Source organism: Sprattus sprattus (assembly GCF_963457725.1).
Source record: "Sprattus sprattus genome assembly, chromosome: 1".
NCBI lineage: Eukaryota > Metazoa > Chordata > Actinopteri > Clupeiformes > Clupeidae > Sprattus > Sprattus sprattus.
This window is the reverse complement of record NC_137920.1, coordinates 67,052,197-67,077,388: the sequence shown is the minus strand read 5'-3', so window position 1 is coordinate 67,077,388 and position 25,192 is coordinate 67,052,197. Positions and strand designations below refer to the sequence as shown.

At 41.1% G+C, this 25,192-nt stretch overlaps 2 protein-coding genes and 1 long non-coding RNA gene across 3 annotated transcripts in view; all 3 read left to right on the top strand.

Annotated features, from left to right (window-relative positions):
* The first annotated feature begins 210 nt into the window (after positions 1-210).
* On the top strand, positions 211-2,223 carry LOC308376133. Its single transcript, XR_013968909.1, has 4 exons — positions 211-459; positions 1,248-1,339; positions 1,485-1,548; positions 2,104-2,223. It is a non-coding gene; the product is annotated as an uncharacterized lncRNA (long non-coding RNA).
* Positions 2,224-6,462: 4,239 nt separating this feature from the next.
* Positions 6,463-12,426, top strand: aspa (aspartoacylase; the record flags this gene model as incomplete). The annotated part of the gene is made up of 6 exons (XM_080856820.1): positions 6,463-6,704; positions 8,392-8,587; positions 8,867-8,960; positions 9,201-9,308; positions 10,563-10,672; positions 11,161-12,426. The coding sequence occupies 6 exons, from the start codon at positions 6,463-6,465 to the stop codon at positions 11,356-11,358; spliced, it is 948 nt and encodes a 315-aa protein (XP_080712946.1). The 3' UTR covers positions 11,359-12,426.
* A 2,695-nt stretch (positions 12,427-15,121) lies between these two features.
* abr (ABR activator of RhoGEF and GTPase) overlaps positions 15,122-25,192 on the top strand; it is a gene marked incomplete at its 5' end in the record, with an annotated part of 125,444 nt that continues 115,373 nt past the window's right edge. Inside the window, one exon of the mRNA XM_080839151.1 lies at positions 15,122-15,911. Within this exon, the coding sequence (XP_080695277.1) occupies positions 15,122-15,911 (790 nt within the window). The remainder of the gene's footprint in view (positions 15,912-25,192) is intronic.

Genomic DNA, 25,192 nt, shown 5'->3' with positions numbered 1-25,192 from the left:
AAATGACATGGCTTCTTCAGACAGGTATTTTATTTGTGGACTGAATCCATTTGGTTATAAGCTTCCAGTGACCATAAGTATAGCAAACCAAAGTAGTTGTTTTACAGTACGTTTAATGTTTCATTCTTGTCCCCTTTCCCCCTCAGTGATTCGGGCAACAGCATCTTCCTAACACAAGCAGAGACTCCAACTCCACCGCTTAGAAAAGTGAGGAGGAATCGGGCGAGGTCACAGTCCCATCCCTTGTATTTATGTGAGGAGAGTTCTGACAGTGAAAGCGATGAAACAAGCGCATTCTTTGAACTTCACAGTAAGACAGACAGCTGGCGTCCTAGCAGTTGCAGAGATAAGCCCCATTCCAGAGAAGCAAGTGTACGAAAGAGGAAGATACACTTTCCATTCCTTCAAAAGTATCATCGAAAATTTCGCCTGACCTCTCTCCAGCGGCAAACTTTAGTGGTAAATATGTTTTAACATGGCTATGCAGGATTTTGGTTGAGATGCATAGGCTATATCTGTAGTTTTGTGGTTGCAATATTTTACATCTGAACTCAAAATTATTCAACGCCCTTGACCCTGAAAATATTCTGGTCATTTGCAGACAGTTTAAAGAAAACATAGGTCAACTAGGTCCACAATAAACCACAAAAGAAAGTTTATTTTACACATTAAAATTGAGTTTACAAATGAATCAAATGAGATAATTTTTTGTCTGTTACTGTTCATGTGTTCAGAATTCTATACAGTAACCTTCATCGTTGAAAACCTCCAATACACATTTTGGTGCTCATAAGGCTCTGACAGCTGTGGTGTCTTAGCCCGTTCTTCATGCGTAAAATCCTCCAGCTCTCTGACAAAGGTTTATTTAATAGATTTACAAGGGAAGTTTTGAATAGGGGTTCAATCATTTTTGTTTATGTGATTAATAGTAAACTCAAGGACTTGCTCTCAAAATCTCTCAAAAGTGTAAAATGTTCTGACTATTTACTGCCCTATTTAATATTTTTTGCTATTTTTATTAAATTCTCGGCAAACAACTAGAATGTTTAAGGCTTAATCATGTATTAAGCCTAAACAGCTGAATTATTTTGAGTTCCATTGTGCACAATTACGGCATGGTTATATTAAGCGTGAAGGTTCGCTGTGAAACGTACATGTAATCTTTTGACATTGCCAAACTAGTACATGCTAGTGGTTTTGTGACTTTGATTTGACCCTCCATGTTGTTTCCTTTTTTTTTTTTTAAGAACTCTTCAATAGGTGGATTCTTCCAGTGCATGAAAAGTTTGTCTTTAACAGAGAAGAGCAAGACACCAGAATACCAGGATCCACTTTCAGAGTAAGTTAAACACAGATAATAAGCTAAACCTAATCCAAGTTATGTGAGACTGGGAATTCTAACCTGAGAACTAGGTTCAAATATCCATCAACAATGCAGCTCTGCAGTCATGTCGGTGTCATAAATAAGTTGTGGTTCTTTGTAGTTTATCTGGTTTGGAAGAAGAGACTGAAGAACACAAAGACAACCAAGAGGACATACGTATAGTGGTATGTAATTCAGAATTCAAATATTTCCATCTTGATGTTGAACACCCAAACTGATAAAAAATGTCCCTCCTGTAATTCATCTGGTATTGCATGGTGAGGACAACCAAAGCTAAGTGTTCAACTCCTGTCAAACACTAATACAGATACTCATTCATTGCAACAGAGTGGGGCTTTTTGCCAAGTTTGAGTTTTGTCTAGGTAGTGTGAGGAGAGAATGTTTGCCCTGATCGGATACTCTTTGATTGTACTTAACATTGATTGGTATTCAATATGGGATCATTTATAAAATTAACATTTACTCTTTTTTTATTTGTTTTAAGACTGGCAATAGAGTATTTTGGCGAGTATTTTTCAATGTATAAGACTCCACTCTAGGAGGGGGAGAAACATTTCATCAAATAGACAAGATGACTAGTCATAATAGCTGCGACCTATGTCAAATTAACTTAAAATATCATACTAAGTTAAAACAAAAGTGTAGAAAAACTTTGTTCTGAGAATACATTGACACCTGCTGTATTCCACCATTGCTGAAAGAAATGTATTTCCTTGCAGGATGGAGCTTTGTTTGTTCAGGATTTTCACAAGAGAAACAGACAAGAGTGGGGTTCTAATACCAGGAAAAGTCCGTCAGAAGTCAGGAAAACGAAAAAGAAACTTTCCAATGCCAAAGATGTCTCAAAAGGCTTAAAAATTGGGCAATCAAGAAGACCAAAACAATCAAGTCACTCAGAGGTCAAGAAAACAAGGAAAGTTCAGAATACCAAGGATGCCTCAAAAAACTTGGCTGGTCATCACAGCTCTCCATGCAGTGACAATGGGAAAGAGAAGAGAGTCAATGATAAGTCCTGCTGCACACAGGTACTGGAGACATCCCAAGCTAGTCCGAACTACAAAGCTCCATCTCATGTCACATCTCAGGCCTCAAATGTTTCTGACACCGAAGATGAACGTCATGTAGTCATTGCTGAGCAAACAGAAAATGACCAAACAGACATTGAGGTAAGCTTCCTGCAAACACAGTCACTGTCATTAGAGAGTCATTCTGTGCCCCAACCGAAAACCCAGTTTCAGCCGGCCATGGAGAGTGCTGTGCCATCCTCTCAAGGCTGTGAGTTGCAAACTGTAGATGATGATTCTATTTCGTTGCTTGGTACAGCAAAGAAGAAGAAGAAGGATAAGATGGACTGCTTGGAATCTCCAGCAGTGGATGTGTGTAGTGTGCCCCGAAAAAGTATTAGTATCTCACAGGACACCATGCTTAGCCCTGACACCATGCATAATCCACCTCATGTCACATCTCAGGCGTGGGATGTTTCTGTCACAGAAGATGAACTTTATGTAGCCATTGCTGAGCAAACAGAAAATGACCAAACAGACATTGAGGTAAGCATCCTGCAAACACAGTCACTGTCATTAGAGAGTCATTCTGTGCCCCAACCGAAAACCCAGTTTCAGCCGGCCATGGAGAGTGCTGTGCCATCCTCTCAAGGCTGTGAGTTGCAAACTGTAGATGGTGATTCTAATTCACTGCTTGGTACAGCAAAGAAGAAGAAGAAGAAGAAAAAGAACAAGGATAATAAAGACTGCTTGGAATCTCCAGCAGTGGATGTGTGCAGTGTGCCAAGAAAAAGTATTAGTATCTCACAGGACACCATGCTTAGCCCTGCACCTGCACCGGAAACTGAAATAGAAATGTTATCCCAGAGAAAGAAGAAAAAGAAGAAGAAACACAAAAGCAAAGAGAACCCATGTGATGTAGAAGATCCTGTTCAACAGGAAAGTCAAGATCAGATTAATTCAGACCCACCTGAGGGTCAGTGTGACCAACTGAGAGAGAGGAAAAAGAGGAAAAAGAGAACATACGATGCTCTGGAAAAAACTCAGATTCAGCCGGCCATGGAGAGTGCTGTGCCATCCTCTCAAGACTGTGAGTTGCAAACTGTTGATGGTGATTCTAATTCACTGCTTGGTACGGCAAAGAAGAAGAAGAAAAAGAACAAGGATAAGATGGACTGCTTGGAATCTCCAGCAGTGGATGTGTGCAGTGTGCCCCGAAAAAGTATTAGTATCTCACAGGACACCATGCTTAGCCCTGCACCTGCACCTGCACCTGCACCGGAAACTGAAATAGAAATGTTATCCCAGAGAAAGAAGAAAAAGAAGAAACACGAAAGCAAAGAGAACCCATGTGATCTAGAAGATCCTGTTCAACAGGAAAGCCAAGAACAGATTAATTCAGACCCACCTGAGGGTCAGCGTGACCAACTGAGAGAGAGGAAAAAGAAAACATACGATGCACTGGAAAAAACTCAGATTCAGCCGGCCATGGAGAGTGCTGTGCCATCCTCTCAAGACTGTGAGTTGCAAACTGTTGATGGTGATTCTATTTCATTGCTTGGTACAGCAAAGAAGAAGAAGAAGAAAAAGAAAAAGAACAAGGATAATAAAGACTGCTTGGAATCTCAAGCAGTGGATGTGTGCAGTGTGCCAAGAGAAAATATTAGTATTTCACAGGACACCATGCTTAGCCCTGCACCGGAAACTGAAATAGAAATGTTATCCCAGAGAAAGAAGAAAAAGAAGAAACTCAAAAGCAAAGAGAACCCATGTGATGTAGAAGATCCTGTTCAACAGGAAAGTCAAGAACAGATTAATTCAGACCCACCTGAGGGTCAGCGTGACCAACTGAGAGAGAGGAAAAAGAGGAAAAAGAAAACATACGATGCATTGGAATGTGAGCAAACAACTTCAGATCCCAAAGCCTTATCTCCTGTTGAGAAGGCAAGGGATAAACAGCTGTTATCATCTGAAGTTTGTGAGGTGCCATCTTGCGATGACAATTCTGTGATGTTGAACAGCTCGACAAAGAAAAAGAAAAAGACAAAAGAAAGGAAGGAGGACGATGTGGAGTCTCGAACAGTGGAAGAATTGAATTCCCTCAAAGATGCAAACAGTTTCTCTCAGGAGTACCTAGTTACCAGTGTACAGGAAGTTGTTCATAGAAAGAGGATGAAAAAGATAAGTGATGGTCCAGATGGTGGAGAAAAAAGGAAGAGGAAAAATTACACATCAGATGGCAACATTTGCTCTACTACAAATCCTGAAGCTCAAATGTTGTCCCCAAAAAAGAAGAAGAAAAGACATAAAAGTGGCAACCCATGTAGCTTAGAAGCAATAAGATCTGAAGATAACTGTTCTCACGATCTGCGGGAACTAGGTACAAGTAAAACAACATGCCAAAGCGCCTGCTCCTTTGAAACGGATCCAGCTCCAGTCCACTCTGACACACCTGAAGGCCAAAAGGTTCAACTAAGAGACGGTCCCAACAATAAAGAAAAAGGAAAGAGGAAAAAAAAGGATGTAACGCTGGACTCTAATGCCATGGATGTGAGCGAGAGGACTGGCACATCTCGGACTGTTGATGTAGACCTTGAGGAGAACATGTGTCTCTCTCTTGTGGGCAAAAAGAGGTCTGACATTGACACATCTCAGACTGTTGATGTAGACCCGTTATTACTCAGTTCACATATCCCATCTGGTTTAACACCCCCACCACAGAAGAAAAAAAAAAAGAAAAAGAAAAAAATTATTGAAGAATGTCCAGATCTCTCCAAATCAAAATATATGTTGAGTTAAACAGTTCCAAATAAAGATACTATAATGTGATGGGTATACACATTATGATGGTTGAATAGGACAGTAAAGGAATTCCCTCCTTTTTGTCATAATGTGTAGAAAAGTTGGGGGATGTTAAAATAATTATGAACATGGCATAGACAGGAGAAGTAGGGCAGCCTGTTATTGATAGACACCTGACAAAAATGTGTGGGATGAGATGATGGTAAAAAGCATACTACCCAGAGAAGTTAATGTCTGGGAGAAAAATAAAGGATGTTAACACTTCTACCTCCCACTGTTGGTCTACATTAGACTGTAATGGGGTATCTTGTGTGTCATCATTCCCATACTGTTGAAAAGAGTCAAAGGCAGTTAGTAAAGGGATGACCAAGTGTAAAAGTGTTTTCATGATGCCATGATACTGTGACTTGTAGATACAGATGAGAAGATATTTTTGAGTCTTTTATTTGCGTTCTGATGAATTTATATCCGTCATTAATATTTTGTGGATACTTCTTTGCTCCTTTTTTTAATTGAGAATATAGTTTGACACTGAGTGACTGCAAACCTACATTCTGTGTATTTGTATGAGCTCATATTTGAGAGGTCTCAATGTGCTTAAAGGAGGTCTAATCACTGACCCACGTAAAGCACATGTTTTGTGTATATTTGTTTACATTATTACATTGAATTTTATACTCATTTTTTTTACTTTTGAACTTTAAAAATGACTTATGAAAATGTCCTTATGTTTCAATAGCATTCATGACGTGACATTAAATATGTTCTTTGTCAAAATGTGAACTGGAGGCTATATTTCCTATGGTCAGTTCGTGTGTACCTGTATTGGACTTAATGTGTTTACCACGAGCAGCCTCTTATCGAATTAAAGAGCTCATGCCTTTCCCAAACCAAGGCTGTCCGCTAAAAGACCTGACACGTGCAGAAAACTTAAATATAGCACACTGTTTAAGTAGACTTAAGATTTCTGCTATGTCTCTAGCCTGTCCATAAACAAGTATTAAATATATATGCAAAGTGTAAACGAACTGTCAAGCTATGGTATGTAGGTTACAGAGGGAGGATCTTAAAACCCAACCCCTTTGACTAATGTACAACGCGCAGTTTTGCACGGTGACTGAACGCGGACTTTCAAACGGCGATAGTTATGTAATAGCCTACTGGCAACCGCACACAGAACAAAAGCATAGCCAGTGCTGACAGTAACGATAACTTTGTGCTGTAGGCTTGTCTTAGCTGCTCCATACTAAAAACACTCCAGGAGTGAGCGCTATGACTTCGCGTTGTGGTGTCTGTTGTTTTAACGAAGCCAGAAGAGTGGCTATTTTTGGGGGTACACATGGCAATGAGATGTCCGGCATTATGCTTGTAAATATGTGGTTAAAGAATGGAGAGGATATTCAAAGAAGCGGAGTGATGACGAAACCTTTCATTACAAACCCCAGGGCTGTCGAGAAATGCACTAGATACGTCGACACAGATTTGAACCGAGCGTTCACACCAGAAAACCTCAGGTAAAGAAATGTTACCCTACCCGTATACGTTTTAGTCTGGTGTTAGCCATTTATAGCCTTTCGACCCAACGTAAACAGTCAGTCTGATGGAACACGAAACTTTATCTGTTCAGATTTGTTGTCGTTTTTGTTGTTGTTGTTGTTGTTGATGATGATGTAAAAACATGTAACAATGTGCCAAATGAAACAAGAATGTGTTATAGGAATGTGTTAAGCGTCTTAACTTGTTAAGCCTATAGGACTTTCTCGTCTGTAGAGCGTTAAGTGCGAAACGTGATTATGTTATTTGTTGTCTGGGGTCATGGACGGCCCTGGCGGCTGTCAAAAACTGCACTATGTGTATCATTAAGGTCATCATATATGATATTACAATAACTGCACTGTTTGATGTTCGTGACTTCAAGGTATATTGCAAGAGTAAGTAGGCAACCATGACCTTTACAGGATTGGATCCGGTTAGTTTTGGAATATTGTATTGTATGAGTTATATGAACACGGCCGTTGTATGAAAACCATCAGTAGCCTACTGCACTCGCAGCATTTTTCGTGTTGTAAAATCAGTTTCCAAATATTTCAAAACAGAAACATGTTTTATTTTTGCTTCACCGATTGTGTGCACAGTATGCAGTGTTATTAATGTTCTTTTTATTATACACATCCACCCTCAAACGCAGTGTGTCACTTCACTGCTGTTGTTCCCTGTCATGTTACTTTTGCATAGCCAGTGAAAAGCCGTTTCTCCATAATTGTGTTAGATTGGAATAGTGTTGGGCTCAGCTGTGTTCTCCTTTCTCTTTCAAATAAAGGGCTCCTGAATGCATTCTGAAAACAGCCCGAATACATACGCTCTGCATGATCTGTTTGGCCATTGTAAATTAGCACATTTAAAATGAGTGGAATTTGAACAATAGCCTTCGTTCATTTAGAGATAGGACAGTTCAATTTTAGCACAGCCACATGTGGTTCAGACATCCCATCTATACATTCTTGCTTGCATGTGGATCAATCGTGAGGATACAGTTAACATGAAAGGCAACTATAAATCACATTTTAAAATATACTTATATGCCATGCTTCACTATTACCATGGAGCATAACATTGACACGGTTTTCTGAATTGAGGTGTCAGCCATTGAAACTAGTCAATAACGTCACATGATGATAAACTGTAGGCACGAAGAGGTTCAGGAAAGAGTGTTAGTTTAAGGCCTCATTCTCTGTGGCAAATGCAGTAAATGCAAAGTGTTTGCTCAAATTACCACTTGAGAGAAAGTAGTTTGAATATTTTAGGTATGACTACTTAGGTTTCCATAATTATAATAATTCACACCATTGTGTTTTTGGTTTGTAAAATAGTTGATCTAGTTGGACACAAGAATCCTCTAGTGTCTCACAGGTCAAGCATGGAAGGTAAATTATAATACATTGTATGCAGTCATGCAGCAGTTCTCTGTATTTTCTGCCCTAACATATACCAGAAGCAATAACTTGTGTCTGCTATTTATCATTTTCCGGACAATTCAACTAATGCTAGAGTAAGCACGGTTGTATTAGCACAGGTGTTTCCGTGGAATGCGCGACTTTAGGGTTGTAGGTCTCACGATGTACCAGTTGAGCAGCAAGGGTTCTCACCTTGTTTTGTTGAGGCGTCACAGGCTGCATCTATTTAAATATTCTTTCTCCACAGCGCACCCTGTGCTGATGAGCTGCCATATGAAGTCCGGAGGGCACAGGAGATAAATAAGATGTTTGGCCCTAAAGGCACAGCAGATGCTTATGATGTAATCTTTGACCTTCACAACACCACTTCCAACATGGGCAGCACTCTCATTCTGGAGAGTTCAACTGACCACTTCACTCTCCAGATGGTGCAGTACATTAAGGTGAGATTAAGCTCCAAGATTTAAGGATAACCCAAGGAATTAAGAACATACACAAACAAGACATAAACATGTCTCTTTTTTTTAAAGGGTAGAATTTTACCACTTAAATAATTGTGACATAAAGTGTGACATTAGATGTTTTGAGTATGTTGCGAAAACTTTTAACATGTTTGCTGCTTGAAGGAATGTGTGTGTGGAGGTGTGTTCCCACTGACTTTGTGTGGTGGTTTGTTTTTTCATTAAACAAATAAGGCACTTGTTTGTTATTTTGCCCTGCAGAAAGCCATTGCTCCAGCCAGTTGTTCGGTGCTCTTGAATGAACACCCACTGCTTAAGTATTCAACCTCACGCTCCGTAGCCAAGCACCCCATTGGTAAGACCAAAGTACAAAACTGAAAGAAAAACATTGTGCGAAATGCGGTGCCGGATGTGTTGAACTTTTGAACATTTTTTGCGGCTCTCACAAAACAGCTTGTCCTCAGGTCTTCTGAATTCCTTCACATTAGCATCCATGAGACCACAATGAATTCTGCGGTTGTTCTGTTTAAATACACTGTATGAAATATGTCACCGGTACAGCCATTTAGGTGTCTAATCTTTTGGTTCGTTTCAGGTCTTGAGGTTGGCCCACAGCCTCAGGGTGTATTAAGGAGCAACATATTTGAGTCCATGAGGGTGATAATGAAAACTGCTCTTGATTTTATTGAGCTTTTCAACAATGGTAAGTGCACTGGATCTTCAGCACAGGTTAGAAAGCAAGATGTTGCCCTGCTGAAAAATGCCAGGCAGCTTCTAATATGACAGGGAATCAAAAGTTGAAAAGGACTGAGGTGTTATAAGAAATGTCAGTCAGTAATTATCAATGTATTCCTTTTTAAGGTATGTGTTAATGCAACATTAGATGTATACAGCAGCGATCCTTAATCAAACCTAACAACCTCAATGAAAGATTACGCTTATTTCCTCTTGGCTGACCAATCATTTTGTTCTGAGGATTGGACTTTGGGGACATCTGTTTTGTACCCATCATATATCATTGTGTTATTTTAAACTGAGCGTTGTGCCCTGAAGTGATTGTCTGCATTATAATGAGTGACATTTTGCGGTTTATGCTCATGTTCATGGAGGAGTGACTCACCAGGCCTCCGTGTTCCTCTGCTTTAATCCGCGACTCTGGCTTTGACTTTTGTGTCCCTCTGAAATACCCCTGTCGCCAGACTTCCCATTTTTTTTTTGTCTGTCTCATGAGTACTCGCTGCAGCGTCTGCAGTTCTCAGGTCTAGTGCAAACTCAGTTTTTCCGCTGTCTCTGTGCCCTCACCCCCTCCTCCATCCCAACATAAATATGCTGTGAGTGCCAAGTGGGGGTGAGTGGGGAGCTGGGTTTTCTTGTGTGGTGAATAGAATGTTCTCGGAAGTTGGTCGGTTTCCATGTAATTAGGAGCTCTCAGGGTGTTCCGATCTTGTGTTGTGGAAGGGCCATGTGCTTGTGCATGAATGCGCCACTGTGGTGCTGATTTTATTTTTTTCCGCTCAGAGTCCGCTTCCACGTGTCGGATCCACATGGTGCGGGACAGCTGCAAAAAAATCACAGCAGTGTTCATGAAAGGGCACAGAATTTGAACTCGAATTTCGTGCCAAACGGAGTGAAACTCACATGTTCAACAGTCAGAAGAGCTGCTGCTGTTTCTGTCTGACAACAAATATGCAATTGTCTCAAGATCTAATAAGAATGTGTATACAGTTGCCAGTAGCCTAGAGTATGAACGTCTGCATGAAAAGGCAGAACTTGCGTGTGATGTCAAAACATTTACACCAAGCAAATAGTTTTGCGCAGATGGCACATAGCCACATCAAATAATAGAATCACCCTCTTTTCCTGACCTGTGTTACACTGTTTCATCATCAATAGCTTCTTGAATGTCATAAACCATAGTTAATGATCTGCGTCTGCATGTATTTTTTATTTTTCTTAGGTGTGGAGTTTCCTCCATGCAATGTTGATGTGTTCAGAGTTCAAGAGAGGATGGACTACCCCAGAGACACGAACGGCAACATCACTGCCATGGTGCACCCAGATTTGCAGGTATATAGTGGACATGGTTTGCATTTAAGTCTGCTGTTTAGTTTGTATTTATGTTGTTTACCCTGCTCTGGAGCTCTCAATCAGTCAGCAGTGTTCTTAGGAGAGATGTTGCTGTGCTTAAGTGAATACATTAGCCTTTAACTCAGAGCTGTGAGGCATTGCTGTATTGTAATGAGCGTAAAGGCACATGCGCATGAATGCCTGTGACTCAGAAAGCTCAGGCTGGTCGCTGTGACTCCAAGGCCTCTGTGTTTTTCCACCCAAACACTAGAAAAGCAGGAAGCTGTTGAAACGGAATATGCAGAATGTGTCTTTCTGATATCTATTTGATAACACGTCTTCAAATAAGGCTTCCATTTGTAAGTCTCAGGAACATTTAAGAGTTTTTGAATTTTTCCTTCTCTGTGTCTTTCCTTTTTTTCCTTCTTTCCTCCTTTTCTTTGTCTCTCTTATTCATTCTTTCTTTCTTTCTTTCTTACTCTTTTAAGGACTGTGATTGGGAGCCACTGAACCCGGGTGATCCTATGTTCCAAACATTTGATGGCAGAACCATCCCTTATGAAGGTCCCAACCCAGTATATGCTACATTTATCAACGAAGCTGCATATTATGAGAAACAGCAGGCATTTGTGACAACTCGACGAGAGACATTAGCAGCCCATGCCATCAGAAAAATAGATCAGTAATGCCTCAGAAATCACCTAGATATAGGTACTATTAGTTAACCCTAATACTCACTGAACTGTCCATGAAACAGAATAAAAACGCACTTTTGCACCAATCTGTAATATACAAAGAAATGCTTTCACATAAATCTGCTTAGTTTGAGAGTAACGTTTTTAACAAATATTTTACAGTTATGAAATCATTGATTCAACTATGCAAATGAATTCCACATATGTGGAGCTAAATATGTAAAATACTATTTTTGAAACTTTTTGTGACGGTACTGTCAAAACCTTTCCCAGCGGTCAGATAGTTTTAGATATATTTTAGGAAATTAACAAGATTTATATGTTTAAAGAGTAATGATTTATGTATTCATCAGCTTGACTGAACATTTTTATGTATATAGTCATAACATTTAATACACTCCTCTTTAATGTCTTGTACTACTCAGGAATAAGAGACAATTAGTGGCAAAAGCAAAATACACTCAGAAAACTGTATCACACTTTATAATAACCTCACTTTGATATGTTCATATTTCATAATGAATTTAAATAGCCTTACACTCTTAAGATAACCTCTGTCTGTGAGTGACAATAATTCCACTGGTGCTGTCCTATGCTCGCCTTAACAGAACTCTGATCATTTAAAGAGTCAAGCCCAATAGATGTGTGTGCAATACGTGCTACCACTGCATATTAAGTGGAAAGGTAGTGTCATTGTTTTATTTAATGTTTGTAAATGAAGTAATCAAGTGCATTGTGGTGAATGTTGAAATGTGCAGGTGATTTAAATATGGAGCATAATGTTTCACAGTTGGTATAAGTTTACTGACTGTTGACAATGGTAAATCTTTCTATGAAATCATTGTGGTATGGTGTTGTCCTGGCATATGTTGAGCCTTTTCTTATTATTAAGAGTTGTAGTGTAGTTCATTTTTAAATTAAAAAACTATGCAATGTTTTATATGTTGATTGCTTAAACTATTTCATTCTGTTTAATTGTCCTACATCTGTCTGTTGAGTATGTGTTATTTTCATCACACTATCCTTTGAAGTTGATACATTGTTACATGCCCTTATATAAATAATCCGAGCAGCTTCTAAGTCTTAAATTGTTTTATGTGGAGAGAGATTTCTTCTGATGTATCCTTTAGATTTTTAAAGTTGCTTCAAAATTAAAAACATTCGAACATTAACTGATATGTTTTTAATAATTTCCATTTTGGATTGGTAGCATTACCTGGCTTATCCATGAAGAGCCTAGGGCTGGGCAATTCAATCAGAAATGTACCAATACCATCATTTTTAACCTCTTATCGACCTAAATACATTTATCACATTAGGTATGTCAGGTTGTCATGTCAGGTTGTGATTGGTTGTGAGTGTGTGTGTGAGTTCACATACAACAGAAATTCCTTCATTACAAATTTCCAAATAATTTTTGTGATTATGGAATTGGAAGACTTGGCATATAAAAGAAAAAGGATCATAGAGTTATTGTCACCGAGATAAATCTGTGAAATTATCATTTATTTCAAATTGCATCACCCAGCCCTATTGAACAATTGAGGATAATGAACAGTGTATTGTGTGTGGTTGTAGTCTTAATAGATAATATATGTGGATTTGTGTTGATATGTAAAATATTTGTAGTAATTGGAGACACATAACCCAGGTTTGCTGAGTGCCTTTTAGAGCACACACAGTTGTGTCATCCCAGAATTGAGTAGTACAATAATAAATTGTGCCAGTGATGGCTAGGTCCACATTCTGACATGTGTTCTAATACTTCACCACTAGAGGGCGCCTGAAGTACAGATTAAAGGCAATTCAATTCTGACTTTACCTCATTGGAAAGGATATGAGTCATATGAATCATTGCAGATAAGAGTTAAGACTGTTAAAGATTATGTGAGGTATTTTATTTCTGATATACAATCCCTTCTAGAAAGTTGCATAAAGTAGTAATACTTTAACTCACACACACCCCTGGAACTGATCAATGGCACTACCTCCAGATATGTGAAATCAATATTATTTACATTAAGCAGACACTTTTGTCCAAAGCGACGTACAAGGGCATTATAGACTATGACAGACTGATGCCAAGATGCTTTTAAGAAAATAATCCCTCATCTATGGGAAATGTTCCAGAGAAGCCATTCAAAACGGGCATCTCTCTTACAAATCAGAGATGTTCTTGGTGTCTTGTGATTAATGTTTCCGCAACTGACAGAGGTCTTCATTTCCTGGAAGCCTATGCTCTGGCTGGAGTAATGCCAGAGTAATACTGCCAGCGCATCCACTCTTACAAATTAGGGCAGCACACTTATTTATTTATATCCATTTAGTTGTACTCTGTTACTTACCACAGGCATATGAACTGCTAATTGTCTTCCCTCTCCCTCTATTTCCTGTTTCCTTGTACAGACCTTATAAACCAAACATTACTCAAAGAAGGCCTTTCCCTTGTCTGTTTGACAAACCCCAGAAAATGCAACTGCCACAGCTATTTCAACATATTTAAACATGTAGGTGACTTAAACATGTAGGTGACCAAACACGTTCAGCCACGGTTTATGTACGTTTCTTTTCGGGTACAAATTGAAGCCTGAGCGCTCAGAGGCACCACACAATTTCATTTTTTATTTGACATGCTGTAATGCATTTCCATTTCCAGTTGGTGTTCAGAAAAGTCATGTAAACAACCAATTTCCTATATTTATGAGAATTCCTGTAATTCTCATATAAGCAGTAAACAAAACGAATGTTGCGCCCTTACATTACACACATCTGGAAATACAACTCATCTCTGAATGTTTACATTACAGTCCTGTATTTCCAGATTCTACTTGGGTTTGCTGGTGAGTGCATATCTTCTATTGATCTCTGGGTTACCAACTGCATACACACACACACACACACACACACACACACACACACAATATCAGCCCCCCTCGACATAATGATACCCATCGGATGTGTCATGTTCTCCTCTGGCAATGGATAGTGAAACGTGAAGTTAGATGACTGCAGATGAAGATCTACTGGGCTTCTAAGCAGAGTTACTGTATGTTTGAAGGCAAGTCTAGATCAGTTCCTAGTGTCTGAATCCACAGTAACATTTATTATTTTAAGTCCTTGGTATTATTTTGGTAGGCTACATGGTTTTGAATGCTGACCAATTTGTATTGGAAGTGGTAGGCTGGCTTAGACTAATCTGAATAAGATGATAGTTTAAATACAGAGTATAGTTATGGACAAGGACCCGTTATGAAGCCATTCCAACACAAGAAAAGTAGCTTACAATATAAACATGAGATTGACAAAAAAAGTCGACAGGTGGTTCCCTGAAAACGGATATATTCCAGCGTTATTAAATGTATCCGTCTTGCAGCTCTTTACTGGCATAATGTGAGAGTAAAATGTGTCTGAAGCTTGATTCATAGTCTTATGTCTGCAAATCACAGAGACGCCCTTACATTTTTTTAATAAAGTAACATGTATTTAATTGGTCTTACACCCTCTGACGTCAGTACTTGTAGCGTGGCGGAAGCCGAAAGTTCTTTCAGTGTCAAACTACGCCGTTGTGAATGTGAGGGGTAGGTACTTCAACTGGGTAGCTTGCCTCAATGGAAGTGTTATTCCTTGAAATTAAGATAATAGTAGGCTACAAGACTGCGATTGTGTCTGACATCAAGTGAGTTACTTGCGTGTAGCTTCGTGTTACCCGAGTTCTTTTACGACACCTTGTTGCGGAGCTGTTTCACTTGCTGCAATGTGGGAACAAGAGGAATTCGAAACACACTGGAAGAAGGAATTTCCCGATGGGGAAGTGCCTAGAATGGACCTACAGTCAGCGGAGGACGTTGAAAGGGAACTGGATACATGTAAAGCAAATCTTAGGAAACTGCAGCAGGCACTTGCGGAGGAAAAATTCAAAGTGATCTTCCTTCAGACCACTCTCACCAGAAGTAAGAAAAGTTATGACAAAGACAGGTGGGGCACTGAAAAGGACAAGTTCGATGTCGACACCACGACCTCAAAGTCCGATAAGAAACTACAGAAACAAGAGCAGTCTATCGAAATAAAAGACAGGGAACGCCCAGTACCTTTTAGAGATCCTATAATTAATAAACGAGGTGAAGAGCCCGGACATATTAGTTCATTTGTTCGAGATACGCCAGGCAAAACAGGTAAACCGATCCCACCTCCACGTAAAAATCTGAGTTTGCAAAAGGGGTTCACACCCGGACCTAGTTCGCACCAAGTGGTTGATGGCAGCTGTGTCAGCCGTACCCAGGGACATCCTGAACGCAACAGTGATCATGAGTATGAGGAGGTGGGATTGAACCATAATTTTGTTTCGAAGAACCTCGTAAATCCCAGCCCGAAAGACCCCCAGCGACTGAATCCGCACAGGGATGCCCTTCGACCCTTTCGTCTCAGTAGGGATTTGGACTCTAGTGATGATGGAAGGCTTTCACCTTTGGGCATTCAGGTGGCAGGGGGGTCCGGACGCAGCACCCCTGACAGACGGAGTGATGGATATCTGAGCTCGGACTCAGGTAATGTGTGTGTGTGTGTGTGTGTGTGTGTGTGTGTGTGTGTATGTGTGTGTGTGTGTAGAGAGAAAGATTTGCTGTGAATGTTTTGCCTAAAATGATATGTGAATTAACAGGTGTAAATGCTACATTTGCTGCTGTCAAGTGTCACTGCTAGCTCAGGCTTGTTGGCAAAGTGGAACTTCACTGCAAAGCCCTTGTGACACAGCCCCACGTGTTGTTATAGCCACCTCACTTTAGGCTGTCAAAGCTGCAGTAAGTCAGCATGCTTTGGCTAACCTCAGTACTGGTCAGAGATAATTACTCACATTGTTTTTACATTTATTTGGTCCTATTTCAATCCTGTTATCACAGACTAGGTTGAATCATAACATGGTCAGAATCAAAGTGCGTTTAGAAAGGGCAGTATGCAACTGTACTTCTTACCTGTGGCACTTTACTAATTTGTGAGAGCTTGACAGGAGGCCATTACAAATTAATGTTGCCCGGAAGTGCATAATGGTTGAATAAGTATACTGAAGTAATGTTCAGTTGTGGTTCATTGGAGTGGGAGATGTAATCATATGGTACCAACTTCTAAGATGAAACTCCAGGCACTTACTCTGATAGCAACTTATGTTAGAATGATTGTAACTTCCTTAATAGGTTATGGAAGTTTGCCTAGCTATTCTGAGGAAGCATATCCACCATGCCTCAGCATCCATTATTTACAAACGGCAAAGATGCTTTTGTGGATTAAGCCAGCATGTGGTGCCCAGCCCCAGTCCTAGGGTAACTAGCAAAAGGCCTAAATCCTGGGTTTGAGATATTTGTGTGCGTGTGCGTGTGCGTGTGCGTGTGTGTGCCTGTGTGCGTGTGTGCCTGTGTGCGTGCGTGTGTGTGTGTGTGTGTGTGTGTGTGTGTTTTGTGAAACAGAGAGAGAATGAGAGAGAGACAGTGATAATCTGGGGCGAGTGCTAGTACTACAGGTTAGGTTGTTTTTTAATACGCGGAAGAAGCAGTTGTCCCTGCCTGCAACATATAGCATGGCGAGTTGCAGTAGGCCCCATCTTCATGCAGAGGGGTATGCATGTTTTGCTTATCATTATTGGGTCAGTGTGTGTTTGCCTTTGGCTCATAATACCCTGTGTTTAAACGGCATAGTTTACCTCCGGTCCATTAGTTTGTTTGTTTTATGAGTTCGTCCTTCTCAGAAATCTGTGGTCCAGTTTTACTGTTTGGAGTGGACTGAGGGCCTCCATACATTGCCTGCGCTGTGTTCTTGAAGGCCATTTGAGTTTAGGGATGGGAATTGAAAACCGGTTCTTGTTGAGAACCGGTTCCCAGTGTATCGATTCCTTGGGATCGTTAGGCAAAGTCCATAACAATTCCACTATCGATTCCAGTCCCTATTGCACATGCGTGATGACGTCACACTCAGCCTTGTTTTGTTTATACCGCAGCCAACATGGCTTCTAGGCAGAGGCATTCAAAAGTGTGGTAATATTTCATGCGAAAAGATGACCAAAGGGCAACTTGCAATGCTTGCAAAATGTCTATTTCCTCAAAGGGGGGAGAAACTACCAATATGCTGAAACATTTGTCCACACAGCACTTTGCAGGAAGGTGATGCCACGCTACAGGGTGACGATATCGTTAAAGGCACCCAGTGCAACTTTCGAGGCTTAAAAATAAACATTCAATTTCTAGTCTTTTTTACACATAGTAAGTTTCAATAACTCCATACCATTACATATCGACATTCAAGGAGCAAAGAAGAGACGTCGTTCGAAAATCGATAACATCAACAATCGCCGCCATTTTCTTTATTTATCGGTGCCGCAATAAATAAAGCAGGATTCCAGTCAATGGAAAAATGGCCTCTCCCCACCGGCGATTGTTGTTGTTTACGATTTTCTATCAGTTCTCACCACACAACGACGTCTCATCTTTGCTCCTTGACTGTCGATATGTAATGGTATGGAGTTATTGAAACTTACTACGTGTAAAACAGACTAGAAATTGAATGTTTATTTTTCATTGAATGTTTATATAAAGTTGCACTGGGTGCCTTTAATGAATCTCAACCAAGCAACAGCAGCGCGGCTAACGTTAGCGCTTCATCTGTTCATATCCAAGGTTAACTCCTCCAGACGCTGTCTATTGTGTTAGTGCTATTCGTTTCATTGGGTAAACCAGCTTTTAACTATATAAATAATCTGCATTTCTTTTTCTTTCTGGGGACCCTGGCACCCCATGAAGGAAAAGGATCCCTAGGCTATGGGTATCTGGACCCCACTGTAAGAGTTTGTTGACCTATTCTTGGGTTTGTTTTTGGTTATTTAAAATATGTACATTTATACATACTTACTTTACTGTATGCTGTGCATCATCTATTCAGAGAATATTATATAAAAGAAAAGTAATTTGTATTCAATGTACAACCCAATGAGAATCAATAAGATAATTGATAAGGAATCGGATTGATAAAAAGTATCAATAATGGAATCGGGATTTGCTAAAATCTTATCTATTCCCATCCCGACCTGTGTAGATGTTTGTTCATTTTTTTGTTCTCATAATGCACGTGTGAAGCACACGGTTCCTTGTGTTGGAGGTGGAAATGTGAGTAAAGATGAAGGTTAGCATCATCATTTCTTCATTGGAGACTGTGCTCAGCTATTAAAGCTGTGTAGCAGCATCTTTGAGCTAGTTTATATGCTGCTATTCACTCAGAGTTGAGGGTGGACTCCCTGGTTTATAATTGTCCAGAATTCTGAATGCATCATAGTTAAGTACGCCACACACATTCACAGAAGAACTGAGTGGTTACCTCACATTGCACAGAGGGCAGTTTTCTGACAGCCTTAAACCAATGACACTGTTTCAGATTTAAACTTGCTTGTTTACATTAAAAAAGGCAGGCTTTTCAAAAGTGCAGGAAGCCAAATGCCACAACACTCTCCACTTGTTGTCGCAAGTGATGCAAAGTGTGGACACAGATCATCTGCAAGGAAGTAACATGTATGAAGGTGTGTGTGTGTCTGTGTTTGTTTGTGTGTGTACCCCTGCACTCTCAGGTGCAAGTCATCTAACAGCTATTATAAGCACACTATGCTAAAGTTGTGGTGTGTTTCGCAGGGCACTGCAGCCCAGCCGATAGGTGATATTTCTCGGTCTTGCAGCTTGCCAGAGCATCTGGTGCACATCAGACAGTGACGGCACGAGTGAAACTCAGCAGGCAGCCGGTCTGCCGGTCTGTTCGTTGATTGTTGCCTCTGTGCCTCATTAGTCAAGCATTAGTGCTGGAACCTTGCTAATGTTACCATCCTCAGTTCTGCCAGAGCCCCAAGCCCCAGGGTGGGGTTTAACTATAGCCTAGCATATCAATACCACAGACAAAATGGGGGGATTGGATGATTATCCTTGTCAGCCGTTAAAAAGTTAGCTATGTTGCTTAGAAGGAATTTCAAGATAAGGAAAAGCTGGTGGAAATGTCCACATTACCGTTTGGGCTCATCGTATGGACTTTCTGTTCCACTTACTCAGTGGGCCCTGTATCCAATGAACACATATTTTCTCACTCCACACAGTTTTTCTAGACATACCTCATGCTCAGAGAACTAGGGCTTGTCCAGGCCCATCCTGGGCGATCCTGTTTTTTGGTAGCAACAGTTGGCTGTCTTCTTGCCAAGCAAGTGTGTGTAATTTACGCTCAGAAGATTGTGACAGTGTGTTTGTTTGTGTGAGTGAGTGAGTGTGTCTGTGTCTGTCTGTGTCTGTGTCTGTGTCTGTGTCTGTGTCTGTGTCTGTGTCTGTGTCTGTGTCTGTATGCGTTTATGTGCACTTATTTGATCATATGTGATTATGTGCAATGTCTATACCAAGCTCTTTATATCTGACTTGTATTATTTGTACATTATCTTAAAAGCATTGACTCACACCTTTATATAGACCTGACAACTAAGTCCTACACAGAGGAAGGCAGTTGACTTCCTTTCTTGATAGGAAACACTTGCTTTTTACACCACTGAACAGAGTGAATCATCTTAACCTCAGCCTGTTGCAGCTGCAGATTTCCTCCTCTAACCCAGGGCTGTACCATCTCTCCACACACTGACATACCAGGCCTGTACCATCACTCCACACACTGACACACCAGGCCCGGACCTGGCCCAATGCAGAGGGTGGGTCTCTCCGCATCAAAACTCACCACTCACATAAACAGACTTTGGCGATTGTGCTTTTAGGTACTATTGGACTAGTTCCAATACAATGAACTGTCTCCCCAAAAAAGTAAAACACAATTAAATATATTTGACCAGCTGGAAAGTTGGTCAGATTTTGATGAACACTGCAGCCGTGGTGCCACCATGCGAGGGATGGTTTTACACAGTTTTTAAACAGTTGGTGGTGTTTTAGCAGGGATGCATTTCTGGAGGGGAGGGGGGGGGGGGGGGGGGGGGGACAGGAGGTTTTCTTTCTTCTCCTCCACCTCAATCTGTCCGATCTGTGGAGAGCCCGAGTCATTCTTTAGACCCGAATCCGCGTAGAGTTGAGCAGTGCCTGACTCTGTGACGAGCTTGCCGTTACAGTCCAACTCTACTGTCCTGAGGGGATCCCAACCCCAGGGACGGCAGATGGTGAGTGGCCCTCGAGGGTTTGGCAGACCAACACCTGGCTTGGGAAGCGGTGAGAGTGTGTGAGAGTGTGTGTGCACAGGATATGATGATCTGTTAAACATTACATTTGAGGTATGACAACCATGGATTAATATATAGGTGCACTACAGAAATCCTTTCTACATGTTTCTCCCTCTTGTCTCGTTTTGCTAATGACCTCTGTATTCCCTAAATGTTTTCTCAATTTATAGAGGTCAGATGTGTTTCCAATGATGTTTTGATATCGGTAGAAAGTATCTGAACCCTCCCCTCCCAATAACAATTATGTCTTCCTTGTTCCTAGTTGTTGTTTAGTTGATGTCTTCCTTTAGTTGTACATTTGTGGCTAGTAGTAGTTACTGTGTTGTACACCCTCTATGGAATTTTTGTTCCAGGATTTCTTGGGGAGCTATTTTTTGTGCGTGTGCTTGTGCTTGTGCGTGTGCATGTGCGTGTGTGTGTGTGTGTCTGAGGGGTGCATAGGTGTGCACGTCATGGAAGCATGACTCCCTCCCTATCTACACAATCACATCTGATGTCATCTGCTCCGGTGTGCTTGCTGTGCTGCTCGTCGGTTAAGTTTGTTTGCTCTTTAGCTTCAACATGCAAGGAGACTCTTTCTCATCCAAGCCCCTTGCACAGTTGCCCTCGCTCAGCGGCTCTGTCATAAGCATCACCACTTGTATTTATACTTACAAGGATGAGAAAAAGTTGGCTGACCCTTGTTGGTATTCACACAAGCTTTCAGTTTATTCAGTTGTAAAGAAAAGTTGACCGATGGTCTCTAAGTTGCAGGTATTTTAGAATGCTTGAACCTTTATAGACACTGTAATTTGGAATTGCGCTGAATGAATGGCCTCCGTAAGACTACTGTTGTCTTCCGCTTCATTAAAGTGGGTAGAGCACCCACGTCATTCTTCACCTTACAGAAGCTGATGGCAATGTTGGGCTGTGGGGTCTTAGGCCTAAGAGTCTGTGTTGTAGACAGTGTTGTGAAAGTCCTGACACATAACTTGTTGCTTTGAAGTTGCAGCCTGAGAGTGTGTCATTAGAGCTGTCAAATTGAATTGCTCATGAGCAAAAGAGATTACTTCCTTGGAAAAGCAACATAAACTACTGTAACTTTGTTTTGGAGTAAGAAATGATTCAGATTTCTGCAGAGTTTTTTTTTCCCAAGACATGAGATCAGTTGTGCACAGTCAGTTGTTTTCTGCATACAGTGCTATATTCAGTTATAACTGTCCTGTTTTAACTTACAACCAGCTAAGCCTTAAGTTAATACTCTCTTACTTGAAATAATTTATTCTCAACATCCCTCTTTCTCTCTCTTACTCACTCTCTTTCTTTCCCTCTCTATCTATCTCTCTCTCTCTCACACACACACCACACAAACTTTTTCTCTTGCATTTTCACACACGTATGCCTCTCATTGATCTTCAACCAGATAAACCACACCACACAACACATAGCTGTCTGCCTGCTCTGGCTGCCATGGAAACCAGTGAAAAGGGCAGGATATACTGTTGACCATTGTGGTCTCTGTGAAGGTGACAGGTTAAGTATTCTCTCCTTTCAGTTGCCTCTCACAGCTGTGGACCTCCTCACATTTAGACCCTGTTTGAAGTTAGGAAACGGGTGGATTTCTCAGAAAGGAGGCCAATTCATGTAAAAAGACAGGTTTGCATATTAACGACTAAAAGTTCCAACTTGGTTGAAAGTGAGACGAGTTTTGTACGTCACATTTGCCCCTCTTGGAGGGACCCTGGGGATTTTTTGGGGGGTCTTCGATGACGATCATGTTGCTTATGACAGCATAGATTGTGAGTCAAAGCAGTATTTCTTTTTTTCAGAGGTGAAGGAAACCCAATTCATTGGCAGCTGAGGGTTTTACAGCTCATGAACTGGACAAAGGTCCCTACTCAGTATGTGATGAATGGGGAGCCGTACAGCAAAGCTGTTGTATTAAAGACTGGTCCCCGGTTAATATCATGCAGTGACATTCACAGTAAATCTGTGACATGCTGCTTATCTTAGGAGGTGGCAGACATGCAGATCTGTATCGAAAGGAGTTGTGATATGAAACAGTGGTTGTCGTGAGCCTGGCTGCATTGAGAGTTTCATTGTTGTTAACAGAGCCCCTGGTTTTCACTTCCCCATCTGGGGCCGGTGAAATAGGGAACAAGCAGCCTGGTAAATTTGCAGTGCTTGCACTGTGATACTGAGGACTCAGTGATCCATCCAAAGCCCTTCAAGACCACTTGTGTGTGTTTCCTCTCTCTCTCTGTCTCTCTCTCTCTCTCTCTAGCTCTCTCTCTGTCTCTCTATCTCTCTCTCTCTATCTCTCTCTCTGTCTCTCTATCTCTCTCTCTCTATCTCTCTCTCTGTCTTTCTATCTCTCTCTCTCTCTCTCTCTCTATCTCTCTCTCTCTCTGTCTCTCTCTCTATCTCTCTCTCTGTCTTTCTATCTCTCTCTCTCTCTCTCTCTCCCTCTCTCTCTCTCTCTCTCTCTCTCTCTCTCTCTCTCTCTCTCTCTCTCTCTCTTCATTTCCTGTTTCCTCAACTGATTTGGGTGAGATGTCTGTGGTAAGAAGCAGCACTGTGTGACTGGTAATCGGAAACTGTAGACCTCCCAAACACGCTCCTGCCGCATGACTGCCCATTGCGAAAGGCTCCTATAGCGAACCCTGACCTGTACAATAAAGACTATATTCTTAAAGTAGCTTCCTTAATCAAAGCTCTTTTAGGGAAGTGTTTTAAGTGGCAAGAGATAGTCTCGTTATCTATGATGCCAACAGTCATTTTAGAGGAACTGTTGTATTTCATCAGCAAGTCTTTCGGTTGAGTGCCAGGGCATGATTTTCAATGGGCCGCTTAGTAGGCGTATGTAGTGCGGTGGTGTGTGAGCATGATGCTAGTAACCACGTTCTTTCTCCTCGGCCAGCACAATAGGCTGAGTCACACAGTTAATAGTTGAGAGTCAGGTCCGCTCGACCTTTCAGCAAAGGGTGACGCATCTCTCACAGAACTGACCCCCCTGCTAGCCCTTAGTTCTCTCACCCACACCCCGTCTTTGTCCATTCTCAGCATGCAAGGGTCTGGATGTTTGACTCATGACGGGGACATAGAACTGAGGGGGCACATAGAATATTCTGCACAGTATTCTGGTGGGAGGATTGATGTGATTCTGTTTAAGTCATTTGAATCAGTGTGTGCATTAGATAGCTACACATAATAGAGGACAAAACCCTGTTATAGTATCAACTCAAAGGGGCTAGTTTAGTACTTACATACTATTGTTTAGTGTTTTGTAAGCTGCTTTTTCCATTACAATGCTAAGCATTAAAGTATTGGCACTGTAACATCAGCAGCGTGGTCGACGTTGAAGGTCATAGGTCCCCAATGAGTAGGACACCCCCCTCAGCTGCACCTTCTCAGCTGCTCCAGCAGCAGCTAGAGATGCATTTTTGAAGCAGTACAGTATTTTACCCCATGCCACGAACCTCATTACACCAATATTGTAATTTAGGCTATGGGTTTTGCCATAGTTTGCCACCTTTGTCAGGCACCTGTGGTGCTGTTGTGCCTTTGTCCATGTCACGTAAACTGAGATAGTTTTAAACATTTTTATATTTATTTTTTCTTTGACACAATCATTTGTTTGGAGAAGATTGGACACTGCACCTCCAACACCCGTACCCTTATCACTGGCACCCCCAAAGACTGCGTTTGGAGTCCCCTGGCTGCTCCCTAGACACCCATGATTGCATAGCCACACATAGCTCCAACACCATCGTGAAATTCACATATAACTTGGCCTGATCTCAATCAACCATGAGATCGCCTACCTGGATGAGGTGAAGGTGCTGTCTTCATGATGTGAAGGCAACAAGATGGTGGTGGACCTCAGGAGGGGGAAGCAGAGGTTTCACCAGACACCATTCATCTACAGGACCCTGGTTGAGAGAGTGAGCAGGTTCAGGTGCCTTGGAGTACACATCTCTGAGGATCTGAAAGCGACTCCGCTCCTTCATAGCCAGGCCTGAGAGGCTGAGAAATTAGCTTCTTTCCTCGCGCCATACAGGGCATGAACACTTAAACTCACAACACTTAAACACCCAAACCGTACTTTGTACGCTTTGCATTCTACTGCCCTATATCTTCGTATTGTATTAGTACTGTATATTATCGATTACATTGTTTAGCTTTGCCATAAGTGATTTGCAAATTGTTCATACCTGCCGTCTATTTCTAACTTACTCACTATTTACTTTTGTATTATTTTGATTGTACATATCCTTAATTGCTCTGTCTTCTTTTCCCTGTACATAGCATATTATATATTTGTCTTAATATTTCTTATATTTTAGATATATAATTTTTTCACATTTATTTTGCTGGTGACTCATTTCACTGATGTACCTTTTCAATCATGCATGTGACATCTCTCTTGAATATTAAATCACTCTAATCTTATGATTTGAGTACATTTACATGCCTTGCTCACTAGGGGGTGGTAGAAAACAGCTAATGCAAATTGTAGTCTATTGCCCGTGGGCATGCTGTGTTGATGTAGCACCTGTTATGCTGCTGACCATTGAGAGAGTGGCGGGTTGCTCTGACCACTCCTGGGAGCAGTGAGCGCCG